Consider the following 19641-nt stretch of genomic DNA (forward strand, 5'->3'; position numbering starts at 1 on the left):
TAACTAAGACAAGAGCTTTAAGGCTTGATAAAAGCTTGTTGGTAGAATTTTCCATCGCTTCTTTTTCATTGACCTTATATATTTTTTCTTTTACTTTTTGTTTGTTTGTTTTGTTGCTTTTTGTTTGTTTCTTTAGTACAAATTCTTCCAAAGGAAGATTACTACATTTGGATATTTTACCTTTCCTTAAAATAGTCATTCTAGGTTTTTCTGATCACGTTCCAGAGAAATTTTATGTCGCTAACCAAGACCAGAAAGCATTTTATTTTCTCATGATAACCAATCAATCTCACCATCCACCAAGCATCTCATCATAAATTTCGACTAAAACTTTTAGTATTTGCCCAAGAAATATAACTCTCTGAATTAAATTCAAACTTGTCATTTATTCCAGATAAAACCCTGGAAATTTGAGAAAGAAGAGGCTTTCCAAATACTTTAAAATTAATATGAATAAACTTGATAGATTTTTTCACAGCAGGAACAAATAAACATATAACAGGTAAAGAAAGTAAAGAAAATATTAAATCCTAAAACTAAAGTATATTTGTTCTGCATATAATATACATGTTCAGAATTTCATAATAAGAAATTTTAAAGCTGATGACCAGAGAACAACCATGAAAGATATCACAGATTGAATTAAGGAATTTCATTGTAACAAGTCATTGAGTGAAATTCTATTCACATCTCACCTCCTGAATTAATCTCAACATGCTGTTCCCATCCTGCTGTTGATGTTGATGTTTCTTTTACATTTGTAAAACCAAGAAGAAGCAAGAAAAGTACTGCAATATCAGAAGAGTGCCTAATCATCCAGCAGTCAGGGTGTTTTGTTTTGTTTTGTTTTGTTTTGTTGTGTTGTGTTTTAAGTCAACCACAGTAATCTCCTGGTGGTGAGGGGATTGAAGTACATTAGAAATCTCTGGAGAAAGAAAAGATGTTCAGAAAGATGCTCAGCTTACTACTGTATGCAGATAGTCTTGCAGCTAGCTGCCCTGTAAATCCCCATGTCTCTAAGCAGCTCCTCTGCTTCCAAATGTAAACCCTGAGCAAGGCAAAGTGGAAAGTCAGCTTCCAATTTTCAATAAAGACTTTTATGACTCATATATTTTCAAGAAACCAACTCTGCAGTAGACAGTTGGTACAGGCTCAGAGTGCCACTGGGACATGGGTGGAGCATGCTTGGTGGAAAATGAGAATGTAAAACAGAAAGGCACTCAGCCTTCTGACACAAGCTCCCTGAGCAGCCTCCTGAGCAAGGCTTTTCTTCCCTAGCTTGTCTCAGCACTAAAAAAGGTGACAAATAAAGATGGGAAACACAAGTAATTTTTAAACCTGAATTCATCTATCAATAGGCTAAGAGAGCTTATTGACAATATTTGTATTAATGATATTATTTTTAGGTGGAACTTGTACCTTGAGTTTTATAATTGATTTTCATCTCTTAGAATGAAAAAAAAACTGTTTATTTGTTCTGTATCAACAAATATTTGCCATTAATAGGAAACAACTTATAATTAGATGACATATATACCTGCTAGTCATCCTACTAGTTATTTGGAGTGAAACCAAGAATCAAGAATGTTAAATTTCCCAAGACTATGCACATATAATTTGAAAACTATGACTCCAAATTCAGTTCAGTCACAACTGAATAAATAGTAATAGTATTTTTCAAATCTTTACAAAATATTAAACTAGTATATATGGACAAAACAACTGTCATTTACCTGTTGGTTCTACAGAAAATTATCAGTCATGTTGCAGCAAATTCCCCAAGGAGATGGAGAGTAAGCAAAAGAAAGTAGGATATTCTTAGAAAGACTGAGTGCAAAACAACTCAAAGGCTTGATAAGAGGAAAAGAAGTGGAATGAATCCATGGTATGGCCTCTAATTCTTAAAAGGCAGTGAATTAACTTCACTACTCAGAGAACATTTAGAGAAAAGAAAGAGGTTAATCACTATAGACTAATCAATTAAAACATTGTATTGACATGAGAAAGGATACCACATCCTTAAAATAAAACTAATCAGAGCTGTTTACATAGAGGAAATGAGATCATTAGCCTTGAAAGTTAGAGGAAAAATTCCAACATTTTTTAGTTTAAAAAAGAATATTAGTAATCAATGGAGTATCTTGATCATTGAATTGTGGGCGAGTCAGAATAAGTTGCCAAACTGGAAAATAATGAGGTAAACATAAGATCTAAAATAAAAAATAAAATAAAATAAAAAATCTAATAAAATAGAGACAAGAGAAGAAACTCTCCACATATGGCTCATGCAGAGAAAAACATAGTAGAAGACAGGGATTAACTGCAACTGGGCTTTGGCTACTCTGCGGGTTCTTTGGCCTTCTACTCTTTTTCCACCACTTTTCTACCCTTACAACCCTCTAACAGTAGATAGGAGAGAAAAAGGATAGAGGTGAAGGAGAACAATATTATCATTAGTCTACTTCCTACTGATTAGGGGCATTGAGTTCCTTGGTACAAGGTTAATCTTGGCTGTCAGGATATCTAATTTCTTTGCACTACTAAACATAATAGCAACCAATAGCACCCAATAACAACTAACAACAATAAACTACCAGCTAACAACCCACCCCACATTTATAAACACTCTGAAAGGTCCCCAGCATTCCAAATGTCACACAATTGCAGAAACTATCTGCAGTTGGCAAAATCATGCCCCTGATAGAGCACAAGGCAAATCGTAGTCAGCTGCCGTGGACAGTCTGAAGCAGCCCCATATTCCACACCTGGGATTAAATTAAAAACATATTCCCATAATATTCACATATTTTCAAAGAAAGGAAAACTTCAAATTTGTCACTATAATTGACCACAAGAAAATTAAAACTCTGTCCTCTGAAGAATAGTGGTTTGGAAAAAGAAACACGTGTGTGTGTGTGTGTGTATGTGTGTGTGTGTATCTGTGATATGTGTATGTGCACATGAGTGTGTGATGTTTGTGTGTGCACACACATGCATGTATGTTTTGTGTGTGTATATGTGCACATGTGTGCGTGCTTGTACTGGGGATGAAAACTACAAGTGACTTTTTATGGTGAGATGAAGAATAACAAGCAATGGGAATAATGTTGCTGAAGTTGGTCACATTAAGAATCTGTGCAAGCTAACAAACGTTACCATTACCATTTCCGGAAACTAAGAATTCTCATGGAAGAGTTAGAAGGTAAAAACGGGCTTACATTTAGTGTTGAATTGCACTGGCAGAAAAGGGTTTATATTTACATGCTGATAGAAAATAGCTACAAGAGAGACAAGAAGATGAATTTAGCTGACATTGCAGTAACCGAGGGATGGATGATGAGGGCATGAACTTAGAAACTTATAATAAAGGTGAATAAGAACTATATATGATAAATATTTAGCAAATAAAATGGCAAAATTAGTGACTGGTGGAAATCTGCTTACTGAATGACACAATGATATTGCTATTAACAGACAGAAATACTATGCAGGAAAATGGCCAATTCTTGTAGGGTAGTTTATAGAGGAATTATAATCCAGCAACATGGCTGTTTCAGCATGGGATCATATCCAAAGACCTTCTAGGTCTATGTGATTCTGATGGAATTCAGACACGACCTGGATTACAGTATGATTTGTCTGGAATACAGATATGCCATCAGTACACACCTTTAATCCCAAACAATGAAGGTGCAGACATAAAAGGAAGCATACATGTTTGAAATTGACATCTAATTGAGGGACAGACAAAGTGATGAATCAGAGAACAATTTTATAGAATGAGTCAGAGACAGGATATACAATGTAAGAAAACAGCACAGAGAAACAGAATGAAAGGACGCAGTTTTACTGGAACAATTTTACAGAGACATGCTTGCAGGTAAAGATAGAACAAATCAGAGAATGAGAAGGAGCCAGAAGATTAGAAGAGATTGTCAGAGTTAGTTTGAGGCCAAGCAGAGCAATTCAGTAAGAAGCCAAGAGAAACCAGTTTAAATCAGTCGGCTTGGGAAGAAGTTTGGGTCAGAACTGAATTGAACCAGCTAGAGAGAGTACAGAAAGAGCTAGAAAGAGTGAGTTTATTCAACAGTAAGCCTCCAAGACACCAATTATACTAGTTAATTATGTATTAAATACACTGAACTTAAAATGGTTCTCAGTAGCTACACATATCCTCTGGAGTTCATGTGAAATATTAGAATTAGCAGGAGAGTTATAAATTAGCGATTAGACACAAAGTAAACTCTTGAAAGTATGGAAGCTTCCTGGATAAACTAGAAAGACAATATCCTGACAGAACCAAAAGGGAAGGAAAACCATAAGAGTAGGAGACCAAGAGGGAACCTATGAATGAACAAGAATAGAAAGTCAAGGAGATGAGGAAAAAGATTCAGAGAACAGCATTTTTGAAAATTTAGAGTGGCCAATGGTATTAATACAGAAGAAAGGCCTTATTAACTGAAGAGAAAGGGTCCATTGAGTTAGCACGTGTGCTTTTTTCTTTTACTGTAGCAGTTTAAATGGACTGGAGGGTCTACAATCAGAGTTCAGAAGGAAAAAGGATGAGACAGAAAACTGAAATACAGTTTCTCGAGGGAAGCTGGACTCAGAAATAAATCACAAGTTCTGGGAGGTGTTTGTACTTGTTCATAGGCTAGGAAGAAAGAGCTAATAACAAGGAATAGTTGAAGGGGCCATGATTAATAAAAGTTCCTTAAGATGAAAAACAAGCAAAACACAGAAGAACAAATCCATAGAATACTTCAAAAAATTCAAAGATTTGGTAAATGAAAAGAAATGTTACTAGGGTGTGCATATTTCATGTCTGAAATACATGTTCACATCACTTTCTATGTTTCAATTAAGAGGTCCGAAATCAGATTGTAATGCTGTGCCTCATTTCCTAGCATTCTTGATGACAATAGAAAGGACTTGGATGGTTGCAAAACTGCAGCAACATGAAGAAACACAGTTATCACACACGGTAGCGTGACCAGCAAGAAGGTACTGACTCTTAAAAAGTGACATGAATGACAGGAAGGCTGACATGAATGACAACCAGGGCTGCCACTAAGTGCATGCTTGCTCCCATCTGAAAGCTGAAGCCAGTTCTGTAGGAAAATAAAAGATAAGAGAAAGGAAACTGTAACACTCTCCTTTCCTAGGTCTAAGCTTTGAAAAAAGAAACATTTCAGTTTAAATATTATACCGAAATGTTGAAAGAATAAAATTGCATGAATGATTTATACTAATTAATTAATAGTATTGTTATGATTGATATGATTTATGCCTAAAAGGCAAGGCAAGAAACTATTGCTTCACTGTAGTTTTCCTTATTGAGTAAATTTAGGAGATGAATTCACATTAATTTCATGTGGCATACAGTTTATTTATAAAAATTGAAACAAGATAAAAATGTCCCTACAGTTGTATCTTAAAGACAAAGCTAGAAGGACTGGTTGCCATGTGGAAGAGATAGAGGAAAGACAGCTCTTCAGTCTTATATGGTACTGACATAGAAAGACATTTAAAAGTAAAAATCCTGTCAGTATCTTTCTGATTAATTTAACTTTTTGTGCAATATTTTTAGTTATAGGAAAGATCAGGTACTATGGAAATGGTTCAGCTGGTAATGTCTTCACTATGCAAACATAAGAGCTTGAATTAGGATAAACAGTACGTACATAAAAAGTTGCATTGCAATCCTAGCACAAGAAAATCAGACGCAAGAACCATACTGGTCATCATTCTAGACAACCAGAAGACTATCCCACCTTGAACACAAAGCTGAGGGGACTGGAGACTAGAGAGGGCTCAGAAAATGAAAGCCCTTGTCACTCTTGCAGAGGACCCAGGTTTAGTTCTCAGCATTCATGTCGCAGCTCACAGACACCTGTAACGCCACTTCCAAATCTGATGACCTGGCTTCTGAGAGTACCAGACATACACATACAGGAGGGCAAAATACTCAGATAAACAAATAAAAATAAGTGGATAATCTTTAAAAATCAGAAAATAAAATCAAAGGCCAAGAACTCATTTGGTAAATCCCATCTATTTGAAAGTGATCCCCTGAATCCATATCAAAGGTGGAAGGAGAGAAATGACCCCACAAAGTTGTTCTCTAACCATGACATGTACATGTGACATAGACATAGACGTGCATCATGTGAACACATATACTAATGCACCTGCATGTACACACACTAAGAATAAGTTTTAAACTGAGGCTGAGAAGCAAATGAAGAAACTACCTAATGTCAATTTATGGCCTCCACATACACGGGTACCCACACCCAAGTACACACACAAACATGTACACACTCATGGGGAAAAGTACAAAAAATTCAAAATTTCCGCAAATTGATAGTATTTCACCTCATATCAAGGTCTGCAGAAATAAATCACAAAGAATAGTAAAGAAAAGAATGTTAATTACCTCTAAGATAAATTTGGTTTTTAAAATCCTTGTAAAATCTACCCAAATTTACATGATAAATTAATAACGATTATAATCTTTTCCTTTTATCATTACTGTATCTCTCATATGTAAACATATACTTCTCCGTGTTGTGATCTCAGAATCGATAAACATTAGGTTAAAATATCTCCAAATCCAACCCTTACATAAGTTCCATAAGGCCAATGACACATGATTTACCCTTTGACATGGAGCAACTGTATGGTTAAAATTATTTCATACTGTCACCTCAGATTAGCAGATTCCAACCTTCTCATCATACTTTTCTCAGCACAAAGCCTATTCCTTCTGTTTCATCTTGCATCTTGAACTAAGTGAATGTTTCAGATGATCACAGCAATCCACCCAGGCTTGAGGTGATAGTGTTCAGTGTGTGAGGAACAGGAAGAGGAATGAGAGATGATCTCATATTTGCCTGAACACACATTTGAATTACATGTATCCTCCACATAGCAGATTTATTCACCTAACACCATGAGAAGGTTTGGCTTTGGATTACCTTTTCCTCAAGTGTCAACATTGTAGTGGTTTACTTACAAACTTCAGTCTGCTGGATAAGTAAAATGAGTCACTGTGAAACCAAAGTCCTAGCATTTATTTTTTAGTACATATAGAAGATGGGTGATCTGCATCAATATTAAAAGAAGGGTAGTCAAAAGCATAATACAGTGCTTCACTAGTGTGAACAAAGGTCATCCACAAAGGTCTGATTCTCAGGCCATATCAAAGTTTACTAGATATATTTAAGAGGATAAAACCTGGAAGCTATATCAATAACAAGATCTGTGACCTTTGATGGAATCCTAAACCAAGGGGGAACCCATATTGCACTCGTCAATATAATGAATTCCCAAACTTTTCATGCAGAAAGAGAGAGAGAGAGAGAGACAGAGGCAGAGGCAGAGGCAGAGACAGACAGAGAGACAGAAAGACAGAGATAGACAGAGAGAGAGAGAGAGAGTTTTCAGAGTGATGTTATGGTGTTACAATGTGGTTTAGTGTATATTTCTGACATATTCTTGGCTTTGCATTCTGCTGGGAAATGAGCAGTATCCAGTGTGTCACTGAAGTGTTTTGTCCACTGAAGCAATTCTTTCTTGTGTATTCCACAGTTGAGCATCTTACCATATTGTCCATCTAAAATTCTACATTTTCCTACTAACTCTTGCATCTTTGTGTGACCATATGATTCAATTCCAGGCAAACATAAATAAGTTTAAATGTTTTGAAGACATAAACTGTTCCATTTAAGAAATGCAGAATCACAGCTTTTTCCTTCTTTACCTGGATGCCTATGAAACTACATGCAATAGCTGGACCACTCATTAGCCACTAAGGGGCTGTGAATTCAAAGACCATACAGTAGGGATAAAAGAATTAAGAGAATCAAAGTTTGAGCCCCCAACTATTTTCAATATACCAGCTCTTCACTCTACTTGAGAGCCTCTTTTGAGTAAGAAAACAAGGTTCTGTTATACTCTTCTTTGTTGAAACTGTATTCTAATATGTGAAGCCCTCTAAAATAAAATCATTTCAATAGTAGTAAGTGTAGAACAATCTGTGAATGTAAATATCCTAAGCTATATATATTCATCCTCTGTTTTTCTATGCATCCTTTGAAATGGCGATAAATACAAAGTATCTAGTGCTATTATCTAAGTACTTCTGAGTGTCATATATCTAGTGATTCCTATTTATCTTCTTACAACATAAATCACAAATATAGCATCATAAAAATGTAAGACACCACAATATTAAAAATCCTGTATGGACTTTTTCTCTTCCTAGTTAGTAGCTGACTTGGTATCAAATATCAACATAGGGGTGCAATATGGGTATTGACAATTCATAGTCCCTGAGCCAGATTTTGCCCTTAGACATAATGAATTTTGCTTCTGCAATACTTTTTGAAAATTGCTAATTTGGAAAGTTTAAAGTGGGCATGTATGTGTCTTCAGTTTTCTACAAGTCCCATCAAACTGCTAATACACAAAACTATTGTATCACTGCTTGTGTTACATGTCTGGCTTCTGAAAGCACTGAAGTTCACAGTACATTGTCTCCTTCTAAACCTTCTCTCTCCATCACTCATGTGGTATTGAATAAAATGATTCATAACAAAGATCATTCCCTAAGATTAAGTATGCCTAGTGCTAATAACAAAAATGTACATAGCTCCCTAGATGTTACAGTTTGATTTGGAAATAAATTTTTACTGTAAATAGTCTAGCATTTTTCTTTTACAAGAAACAAATGTGGGACATTCCAAAGTCCCCCTACATAACACACACCAGAGGGAGAGAGAGGTCTTGAAAAGCTGTTTTTATCATCTTGGCTCTGATTCTGACTACATTATATTTTCAACTAAAGTTAGCCTAACTCCCAAACTCTTTGTTTTTAGTTACTAACAATCTTTTTTAAAATCCAAATCAATTGTTAAAGTTTAGTGAAAGGTCATTGTATTTTGTCCAGAAATGTCTAAAACTTTACTTACTCTATCCACATGTGTTCCCATCAGGCTGACCTGTGCAGGTTTCATATCCCACAGTCAAAAAGAAAAATGTATCCTATACTAACAGAAGGGGAAGGCTAAGCTTAAAAACACATGCTTACACACAGTGCCATATTTCTGCAACACATATTAAATGGAATACAAAGTAAATGCCACAACCCATGTTACTTACAACAGTGATTTGAAAATTATATATTCTTGACGTGTAGGCCTTAGACTTTTCCTATATAAAACATTTCCCACATTGACTCTTCCTCAAGTTCAAAAATTACATAGAATAACTATTTTCTAACAGGGTAAATGAAGTATAAGAAGTGTCTACATGATATCAGGGCACACCCAGGCATGTTTGGGAAGTGTAAGTTAAGTGGCTGTGGATACGCTAGATTACTGAGTCATCGATATTTTCCTTACTTAGACACACAGATTTATGCTATTAATTTTCATTACATCTATTTGAATTAATATTTGTACTGTCTGAGAGAATTCACTTTCTTGGTAAAAATCTTTGGTTTAGGGTTTGAGTTTCTCTGCTATTTAATGACACTAAGAAAAAAGAGGTTGGCCCAAAGGCAGGAGTTTCTGAACCAAACCTCCTATTTTTAATGTATGAAAATTAATATTAGAGAACAGTAAACCCCTTATTTTTCGGTTGGACCTACAGAATAAATGCAATGACTTAGATGACAGTTTTAGCACGTGGCCTACCCTCTAAGACTTTTGAACATCTTACATCTTTTACGTACACAAATATTCAATTACTTTTGTACTTTACAAAAATTAAGGGCATCATTTTAACATAAATTGAGAATAATTTATCTGTATAGATATTTTAGAGTTGGTCTTCTGGTAAGGGAGGGGAGTGGGCAAATTCATTGATACTCAGACATTTTGCTTCTATTCTAATGCTGCTGTCTGCTCTCCACTTTCCTAACTTCTTTGCTCTGGCATTTGCAAACAACACAGACTTTTCATGACATTATGAGGAAACACAAGTTTCACCCTTCATTAAATTGCCTCACATTTTGAAGCATAGAAACTGATTTTTTAAAGTTTTAAGATTTTAGAAAAGTGCCCCCTCTATGGGACTACTGACAGACTTGAATTTTATCTCCAGAACCTTATAGGATTTCATGAACTTACAATTGCTAAACACAATTTATAAATATTTTTAGAGAAAAATTTCAGAAAGGCAAAAAACATATTTATACAGGAGGCTGGATATACACATGAGAAAGACAGTAACAGACATGATTAACAAATTGCTAAGTTTTGAAAGCTTGAGTTTGATGCTAACAGTGACTCAGATATATGCTGGCCTCTTACAATGAGAATGCATCTATTTCTGACACTTCAACACTCAAAAGTTAAGGTTAATGTCAATGAAGCCCATTTTAATTTTTTGAAGTTTTATTCTATAGCAGCCATGCCATTTTTCTTAACAATATGACCCAACACTCACATATGTAAATCATATAGGAGAAACAACAAAACAAAACAAAACAAAACAGTAACCAAGTAAGATATGCCTTAAAATAAAAGAAAATAGAAGGAACAGGGGGAAGGGAGGAGAAAGGAAGGAAGGAAAGATGGAAGGGAAAAGTCTTTCTCAATACTCTGATCCAAGTAGAATTTCCTGCCTTCAGCCATCCACCCAGGAACCACACTGCCCTGATAATCAAGTCAGTAGGGTGGGAAAGCACAGAAGTTTGAGAAATCTGGTTTCTATCAAGAGTCTGTCATGGAGAAATAAACTTGACTCCCTCTCTGTAGGCAAACAGGATTTTAAGATCAGAGATGAAAACTTTAGGAGGGGAGGGAGGATAAGGCTTTGGGAAGAAAGGAATGAAGAGCAAAGACAAAGGAAATTCCAAACTTTCGAGTTGCCTCAGAGGTTTTTCTAAACAAAGACTCTCATGAAGCTGCTGAAGTTCACACAGGAAAGACTCCACCCTGCCCAGCTTCTGCAGCAGCGGCTTTCCCTGCTTGGAAAGCGCCAGCCCACAGGACAGACCTCTAACTAAAAGTGCCTCCAGGGCTCCGTTTTAAGCACTCTTATTTTCTTTTAAACGTCCCACTCTTACATTCCAGCAAAAAGAAAAAAAAAACTGATCGGATCCTGGCTCTTACAGGACGTCAGAAGCCCACTTTTTGCCAGGGCATGCACAGAAGCTCCGGATTTGCAGATGTGCCTCGTCTCCAGAGCCAAACTTCAAACCCTACAGCCCCCTTCTCAAACTTCAAACCAGAGTCTTCTCTTCATGCTCTTCCTGAAGTTTAACATTCCATCTAGCTCCCAAACCAAGCCATAAACACCATAAGCAAAGCAAAAGGCAGACTCACCATTCTCTTGTTCCTGGGCTTTTATTGAGACACAGTACCCTAATAAAACAGAAAGAATGAGGAGAGGTCTTGCTCCCACCCAGTTTGCCATCATGTCTAAATATGAGACATGTGGGTCCTCCTGGGATCGAAGAGTAGATACTGAGGTCACTGTAGCACCATGAATTCCGCTGGGGGCTTTTTCAGCACCAGTCCCCGGGCTTCCTCAGTCTGTTTCAGCACCAGCTCCGGCACAGTCTGCGAAAACTTTTCTCAAGCAGTGCAGCTTTAAATAGGAAGAATGCTGCCTCCACTTCTTTTCCTGCCCCTTTCAGCTTGTTCAGGCTCATAACCATCCAGTGTCTGCCAAGCAACCGTCTGATTGATGGTAAACAACCAAATCAGAGCGCGCGCCTCTGCGACTTGAGTTCTCAGTACTTCTTGTAGATTTTAAGCGCAGAGGCAGCTTCTCAACAGAGACGAACTTTTATTTCTCCTTCTGTTTGAGTGTGTGCGGTTTTTTCTTTTCTTTTTTCTTTTTTTTAAAGAAAGCCTATTAGAAGGAGTCTGATGCTCCCTCCCTAACCCTTCCCCCAGACACACACCCACTGACTTTTCCAGAGACACTAAAAAAGCTTTAGGGAGGATTACAGCCTTTTAGTGGATTTTTTTTTCTTTTGCATTTAAATAATTCAGAATTCTCTTCCACTTAAGCCTTTAAAACGGAGCTTTTTTAACCCTTTCTTTTGACTGCAGAGGAAGGATTCTTGTCCCAATTCTCATTCTCCTCCCTTTCCTAAGCTCTGAGAGGATTCTGGAAGAAAAGAGGCAGAATATGGCCAATACAAAATGAACTTGAGATACTTGGCATTGAGTTGTCTCCACATCTCTTTAGGAGACATATCTGTACATTCTCCTTGTCACAGAGCATTTTATTGTGTTAAAAAAAAAAATAAGTTCACTAAGCTTGTGGACTGGGGAGAACCCACTGCTTTAGGTCTCAGGAAGGGTAAGTTCCAATATCAGATCTACCACTCACCAATTTTGTGAATTTATACATAGTCCTTATCTGTCCAGTATTTTTGTTGGAAAGGGGGCTTTGGCCTGACCAGTGTGCAGGATCTGGTGACACTAAACTGAGTAATACGCTATTAACTAGATTCCAAATTGCAAAGAGCTACTTACACGTGGATGCTGCTGTCATTAACCCCACACCAGCTTTCCAGGGAACATGGTAGTCCCAGCTGCACATTTCTGTAAAGAGCAAGTCATTAACTTTGTGCCCTACTCAAGCTTGAGAAGATGTAAATGCCCTCAGTGTATTTGAAACAGTCTAACACATTTGATATTGTGAGTGCTGGAGGATCAGGATTGAGTCTCACATAACATGTAGGACTCAACTGTTCATAGTTACTCAGGGACTGAACAGGTACTCTGAGACACACTGAATATTAGAAGGAGTGTGGCATACTAGGAACAAAGGCAGCATCCGTCACCTTTAAGGAACATATATATGCAAATCCTGAAAAAAAATACGTCTACGTGAAACAAAAACTACAAATTAGATATACAGTTATGTGTGGAATGAATTAAACCCAAAATAAATACAAAAAAAAGAGAATAGTCTAAAATAAGAATAGGTATATTAGGCTTCATTTACTATTTAATTTCCTTAATAAAATTAATCCAAGAGTCTTTAACTTGAGGGGTGGAACTAAACTCTGGAGAAGTGTCAAGAAGTTTCAATGGTATAACATCCCAGCCCTGGACTGAGAATAACTTGTCATCAAGACATGCCTTTGTCTAGTGAATTCTTTCACCAACATACTGCTGTTCCCATGGCTGTCTTGCTCACACTTAATGAATGGGCTAAATAAGGAACAAAAATCAAATTTCTTCAAATTCTTTGAACAATAGCTGAAAAAACACCCATGATGTAAAAGCTCTAGTTAATCCCTCATCAAAGGAACTTTGTTTTGCAACAGATGGAAATCACTTCAGAAAAACACAATCAATAAAAATGCAGAATTGTGTAGCCCAGTCTCAATGGATACATTTATCAAACTACTCTTGAAACCAAGGCTCAGCGAACATTGAGGAAGAGGATGTAGTAAGTCTGTAAGCATAAAGGAATCATAACAATGTCAGAATTGTATGTGTATATGCATAAAGTCTCACGAGCACGTCGGCCTCACCATGAGCTGAACAAAGACAGCAACAATCGTCATGCCAAACTGGTTAGAGGAAGGTCTAGGAGCCTCCCACCCTACATACAGACAGCTAAGGAGTGCTGAGCACAGGAGAAATAGTCTTGCCCAGAGAGGAGTGCACCATTGGTTATTCAATACCAGATGGTCATCCCTGAAAATATACATGCAAGATAACATGATACAGACAGAGCAGGTTGCATCCATACACTTAGAACTAGATATGTGTATATTCGTGTATACATATATGTATGTAACAACAATGAAAAAATAATTTGTAAATTATTTTGATAAAATAATTTGTAATTATTTTGTAAAAAGATGATATGAAAGGAAGGTAGAAAAAAGCTTTCATTAAATACTTTCACTAAGTACTTCATTAAATACTCAGTGGGAGTGTCAAAAAAATAAATAAATACAGACAAAAAAAAAAAAACAAACCATAGTCCTCTCTGAGATTACCAGTTTTTTTCTATGAGACCAGTTTTAGACACCAACATCACCTGGCACCAAAAGTGGGCCAATGTTTTGTGTATCTTGTAATCTTCACTGAAGTGCTGAGATAACAGATGTTTGTAGAGAATCTATTTGAAGGCTGAAAGTTCAAACCTGGTGAAGTAATATTCCAAAATCTGTCCACAGTAATCACACCTTCCCCATCGCCTGCTCCTCTCCACCTCCGTTTCCTGTTACAACAGTTTCTATATGCTTACTAATACAGGTGATTGAAGTTTAACTATAAAAACAACTCTCATGGGGAAAAATTCAAAACACAATGAAAACTCCTCTCAGTCTCCCACGCTTCCTACCATCTCTGCATCACAGCAGAAGTCTGTAACATAAGACCAAGGAAATATTTTCCTGGGGGCTGAGGTAATTCAGTATCTATATTGTAATTCTCCATGAGCTTTTGCCATCTGTGGCTATTAAGCCATACACAGTGAATTTTTCCAGCTAGAGCTTTTGTTCCATGTTTATCATTAGGATCCTACACAACAATGTGGAGAAAATCTAGAATGTACACAGATGACACCAGATGTATCAGTTTAATGGATGTAGTTGAATTTCTGAGAAGGTGCCATTGTTTCTTAGTCTTAAGAGAAGCTGAGAATGAACACCAGCCATCACTGTTGGAGTAGGGGGCATCAGAAATCACACTCAGTTCCCATGAAGCATCCCTGCAATCCACACATTACAATTACTTTAATGAATCTGCAGCAGTTCTTATAGCAATCCTAAAAGCTTACTACTGGCTTTCAAACTATATATAAAAACTACACTTAAAAGATGCTTACCTGGTCAAGGTTGCTTGACTAGTACTTTTAAGTGTCTACTTGTACGATGATCAACCTCAAAGTAAGTGTTATTATTGGTTTCTGGCTCTTCCTAGACCTACTTAACATCATGTTCTAACCTTAGGATAAAAATATATATTAGCACTCTTTCGGAGTTGATCTCTCCCTCTCTATCCATTTTATCCCTTCAATTTATCTTGGGACATTATATTTTCTCTCCTTTGTTAATCTGATAGCTAATCTTAGATGTCAATGTAACTACATCTAGAGTCAACTAAAACCAGAACAGCTTGGGCATGCCTGTGAGAAATTTTCTTGTTTATATTACTTAAGGTGGGAAAACTCACTCTAAATATCAGTCACACCTGCTTGGAGCCCATATAAAAGGACTTGGAAGAAGGAAGCTTGTGCTTTCTGCCTATTGCCTTCACTGTCACTGGCAGTTTTATCTATCTTATTATCAAACCATCTCTTTGTTGATGTTAGGACCGTTTTCTTTAGGATTCTAACATAGCCTAAACAGCAGCAGCTCTCCAGGACTTCTCTGAAACTCCAGACCCAGAATAGGCCTGGTGAGACCTCCAGTCTCAGAGACTGAACAACTGGAGTCTTGGCCTTTCCAGCATGAGACAACTAGTGTGGGACTACCCAGACCACAGACCACAACCTGTAAGCCATTCTAACAACTCTATGCCTCAGAGTGTGTGTGTGTGTGTGTGTGTGTGTGTGTGCGTTCATTCATTTATAATATACATATATTCCCTCTGTCAGTTCTTTTCCTTTAGAGAACCCTGACTAATACAGCATCTCTTCCTCTATTTTGTGCATTTCCAGAAGCCTATTTCCTTTAGCTCATAGCTAATTTTCCATGCATGGGTGTATACACATACATGTGTTGTATAAATAAGTATACATGTGCCTGTTCATGTGTGTGATGCTAGATAACTTCCTCTATTACTTTATACCTTAGTTTTTAAGAAATGGTCACTCACTTTATGTGTGGGGTTCACTGATTGATTAGACTGGTTGGTCAATGAGCTCCTGGAATTCTGTCTCCACGTTCCATCACTGGGATGACAGCAATGACAGACATTTTACATAGGAGTTGGAGGGTCCAAAATCAAGTCTTTATTCTTGTGCAGCAACTACTTTACCCACTGAGCTATTTCTCTAGCCCCTATAGCTTATCTGTAGGGAGTTTCTCATAATCTCACTTCTTCTTTTGCATCCATTCTTTTACCTCCCAATCATATTTCAACCTCTGCCTCAGAATTCCAACACCACTACTACACTATGAATTGCATTTTCAAAGAGATTAAGAGTCTCTTTGCTAGTCAAATCAAGATTTATCTTTTTTTCTTTCTGTATTTGTTTCTATATTAGGCTTCTCTATAGGAAGAAAACCAATAGAATGAATATGATGTGCTTATTATTATACTATTTAAGTCATTCTAAATAAGTATAATAATAAGCACATCATATTAATTCTATATATTACATATACATACACATATATGTGTGTACATACACACACATATATACATACATATATATACATACATATATATGTATATGTATATGTATGTGTATATATATACATACATACACAGCAGCAGCAGAGAAGGGTTAGCAGGTTCCCCTCCCGGATCCCTTTATCTCTGCCAACTGTCAAAAGGTACTGAACATTTAATCAGTTTATCCTTCTAGAAAATACCCTCACACACTGGCCCAGCATATCTCTTAGTTGATCCTAGATCTAATCGAGTTGGCAATTCGTGATTATCTATAACATTTTCCTTTATGTTACTATACTCAGGACACACAACAATGATGATTTAGGTTCATGGTTTCAGTTAATCATGCAAGGAAAACATGCTGAAGCACATCAGTTCACTGAAGTAGCAGAAGGTAGTGGAAACTTATGACATTATAGCTGATCAGGAAGTAGAGAACGACACAGGCAGTGATACTTCCAAGGACTTAATCCCAGTGCCCTTCTTCCTCCAGAAAGTCTCCACCTCCCAAAGATTGAGGCAGGGACTACCATTAAGTAGCACCTTATTTAAATAAGAGATGGTAATATCTTTGACTCGGAAAGCAGGGGAAAACATATGGCACATTACAGAACTTAAGACTGCTCATCTCCTAAGAATGACAGAAGTGGATTCCATGAGGACGCACTTCTGCCACCTGTACAGATAATGCAACAGCAAAGCTTAGTCATTGTCCCCCTCCTCGACCAGCCATGCTGCCCTCTCTTGATACAGACTGATGTTTGCGGACATTCCACACAATCTTTTCTGCATCTTAAACCACATTGAAAGCTCCCGGATGACAAGGACTTCTGTTGCTTATTTATGCCAAGTAGTTGAATGTTGAATAAATATTGTTTAATAAAGAATCAAAAAGGTGGCTTAGGAGAAAGAGAGAAATTACTGTCAGTAGAAACAAAGATGCATACAATCAACTTCAGATTCCTAGAAAAATGATAGAAATATCTCTACCATACCAGGAAGATGAATATGTAACTGACCAGAAAAAAAAACACAATGTGGATTACATATGCCTATACATGAATTCTATAAAAGAGCAACATGTGAGTTTGAAGAGAGAAACACCACTTTATTAATATATTCTCAATAGAAGCCACTGTGAAAACAATAAGCACAGTAATAATACAGTTAGTATTATTAAATACCATGTAAGCACTACATGTATATTAACTAAGTTAATCTTCAAATTAAACTTACTGAGAAAGAACTACAATTTGCTTGTTTTCTCAATAATAAAAGAATTTGAGGTTCACAGAATTTTAATAACTTGGATCAATTAACATTTAGGGGAAGAACTAGATACAGGTTTGAAGCCTTGGCTGAAATCTTTTAGCAGAGTATTGAAATTCAAAGTTATCTTGCCATGCTTATTTCAATACCTTAAATTGTGTATTCTAATTTTCTGAAACATGAGGCAATAGTGCAAAATTCAGATTATCTGGCTAATATCTTTAAATCTTTTAAATTACATCTTGTTCACTTGTTTTGTGTGTGTATAAACATATATGCATGCAAGTGTGCATGTGTGAGGATATTATAATGCCATGACACACGTGTGAAATTCAGAGGGTAGGAATTAGATTGTGATAGTCCATTGTCAGCTTGAGGTACACTTAGAGTATTTCAGAGTTACAGAGAAGCAGGGTGAGCTCAGTCCTTTCTTCCCTACCTGATGATGGGTATCTGCCTGTCTGAGCGCTCTGAGAGATGGAAGACTATAGGGAGTCTGTTAAAAGTTGATCATATAACCAGAATAGGGTGTATTCTCAGGACCTAAATGATTCAGTAGACAAGGCGTTGTCTCATAAACCATTGAGGTAGTAAATTTGAGAAGGGGACAAGTCCTAGCCTAGGAAGAAGAGGACAGGAACGTCTTGCAGTAGGGGACTTCAAAAACCAGTGTCTTTCTCCAAATTAGTATACCAGCCATTTCTGCACCTTCTCTATGCTCAAATCCTTTCTGAGGAATTGTATATTTAAAACTGCTCCATTTTCTATAATCTCTTGAAATTGCTATTATCTCTTTTGCAGCAAAAAGCAGCTTTCAAAAGTCAGTGCTTTCCTTCTAACAATGGATCTTGGGGATCAGAGTGAGGTTAAATGCATCCTTATCTGCTGAGCCACTCACACATGGCATACAATCCTTTCAAGTAAAAAAAGCACATGTTAATTGATTTATTATAAAAGTTAGCTATATATAAACTTCATAAATTTTTTAATTCTGTCTAAATGCCCACATTAAAAATGTGTCTATTTGAATAACTGGAGATCTTTTTATATTAGAAGACTATAAATTATTTCTGCATAAATTTTCTATTTAATATAAATTCTGCTTTAGCTGAGTAATATTTTAAGAAAATCTTCATGTTTTATAGTTAAAAATATTGGATTATCTTCTAAGGCAACAACCACTCATATTTAGTATTTATAGAGAGTTCTCCAAGTCAAGGTTATAAACAAAACTTAATAAACAGTTTTGGATATTACAGTATTCTACTCTACAAGCACTAAGTTCAAACATCTCAGCTAACTCACAATAATAAAAACATGATAATCATTGTTTTGTGACTGAGATTCTGATCAATTAAGAGGTTTGCAGATATTTTCTCTGAATTGAAACAATCCTTCGTGAACAGAGGTCTTTGAGTAGTAGAAAAAAATAGGATTCATGAAGTAAACAAAACTCACAGACACGGGAAGTGCCTGAAACTTACAAGATCCACATAAACATTGAGGTTTCCTGGGAAGAAGGGGCATTCCAACAAGCCTAGCTTCCTGAAAATTAGCTTTTGTGAATCATTACCGATGCTGATAGGTTTTTCAGAGATTTAGCTGTCACAGGTTCTTTAAGTACCTTCAGTAAACAGACTGGTTCTCCAAGATAGATGGGTGGAATTTTTGTTGGTCTGTTATCAGTAGCACTGACTGGAAAGATTAGATACTTGCTCATATCTCCATAGGAAATGTCAAAAACATTAATTAATTTCCTTTCAGAACTCTCCAAAGAAGTCTCAGGTGTAACTTTATATGCCTGAGAATTCTTTGCACTGTCTTTAATAATTTAAAAGTTACCCAAATTTCATGAATTAAAAAAAGATTTAAAAATCCCATGAAAATGCAGTACAGCATAGCCATTAAGCCAACCAGACAGCTCAAATGATTCTCCTGCCATTTCTCAGATAGGTGGTCCTAAGAAACCCATGTCTTCTCTTTAACTTGAACTTTTTATTGAAAAGAGGTGTTAATAATATCATCTGCCTCACAGAGTTGT

General features: G+C 36.5%; 1 protein-coding gene across 1 annotated transcript in view; it reads right to left on the minus strand.

Moving 5' to 3' along the window:
• The window catches only part of Col5a2 (collagen type V alpha 2 chain), a 121123-nt gene extending 109293 nt beyond the window's left edge, over window positions 1-11830 (minus strand). The window contains exon 1 of the mRNA XM_031367387.1: window positions 11337-11830. Coding sequence (XP_031223247.1) covers window positions 11337-11430 — 94 coding nt within the window. The 5' untranslated portion in view covers window positions 11431-11830. The remainder of the gene's footprint in view (window positions 1-11336) is intronic.
• Window positions 11831-19641: the final 7811 nt, after the last annotated feature.

This window comes from Mastomys coucha, unplaced genomic scaffold (genome assembly GCF_008632895.1).
Source record: "Mastomys coucha isolate ucsf_1 unplaced genomic scaffold, UCSF_Mcou_1 pScaffold14, whole genome shotgun sequence".
Classification (NCBI taxonomy): domain Eukaryota; kingdom Metazoa; phylum Chordata; class Mammalia; order Rodentia; family Muridae; genus Mastomys; species Mastomys coucha.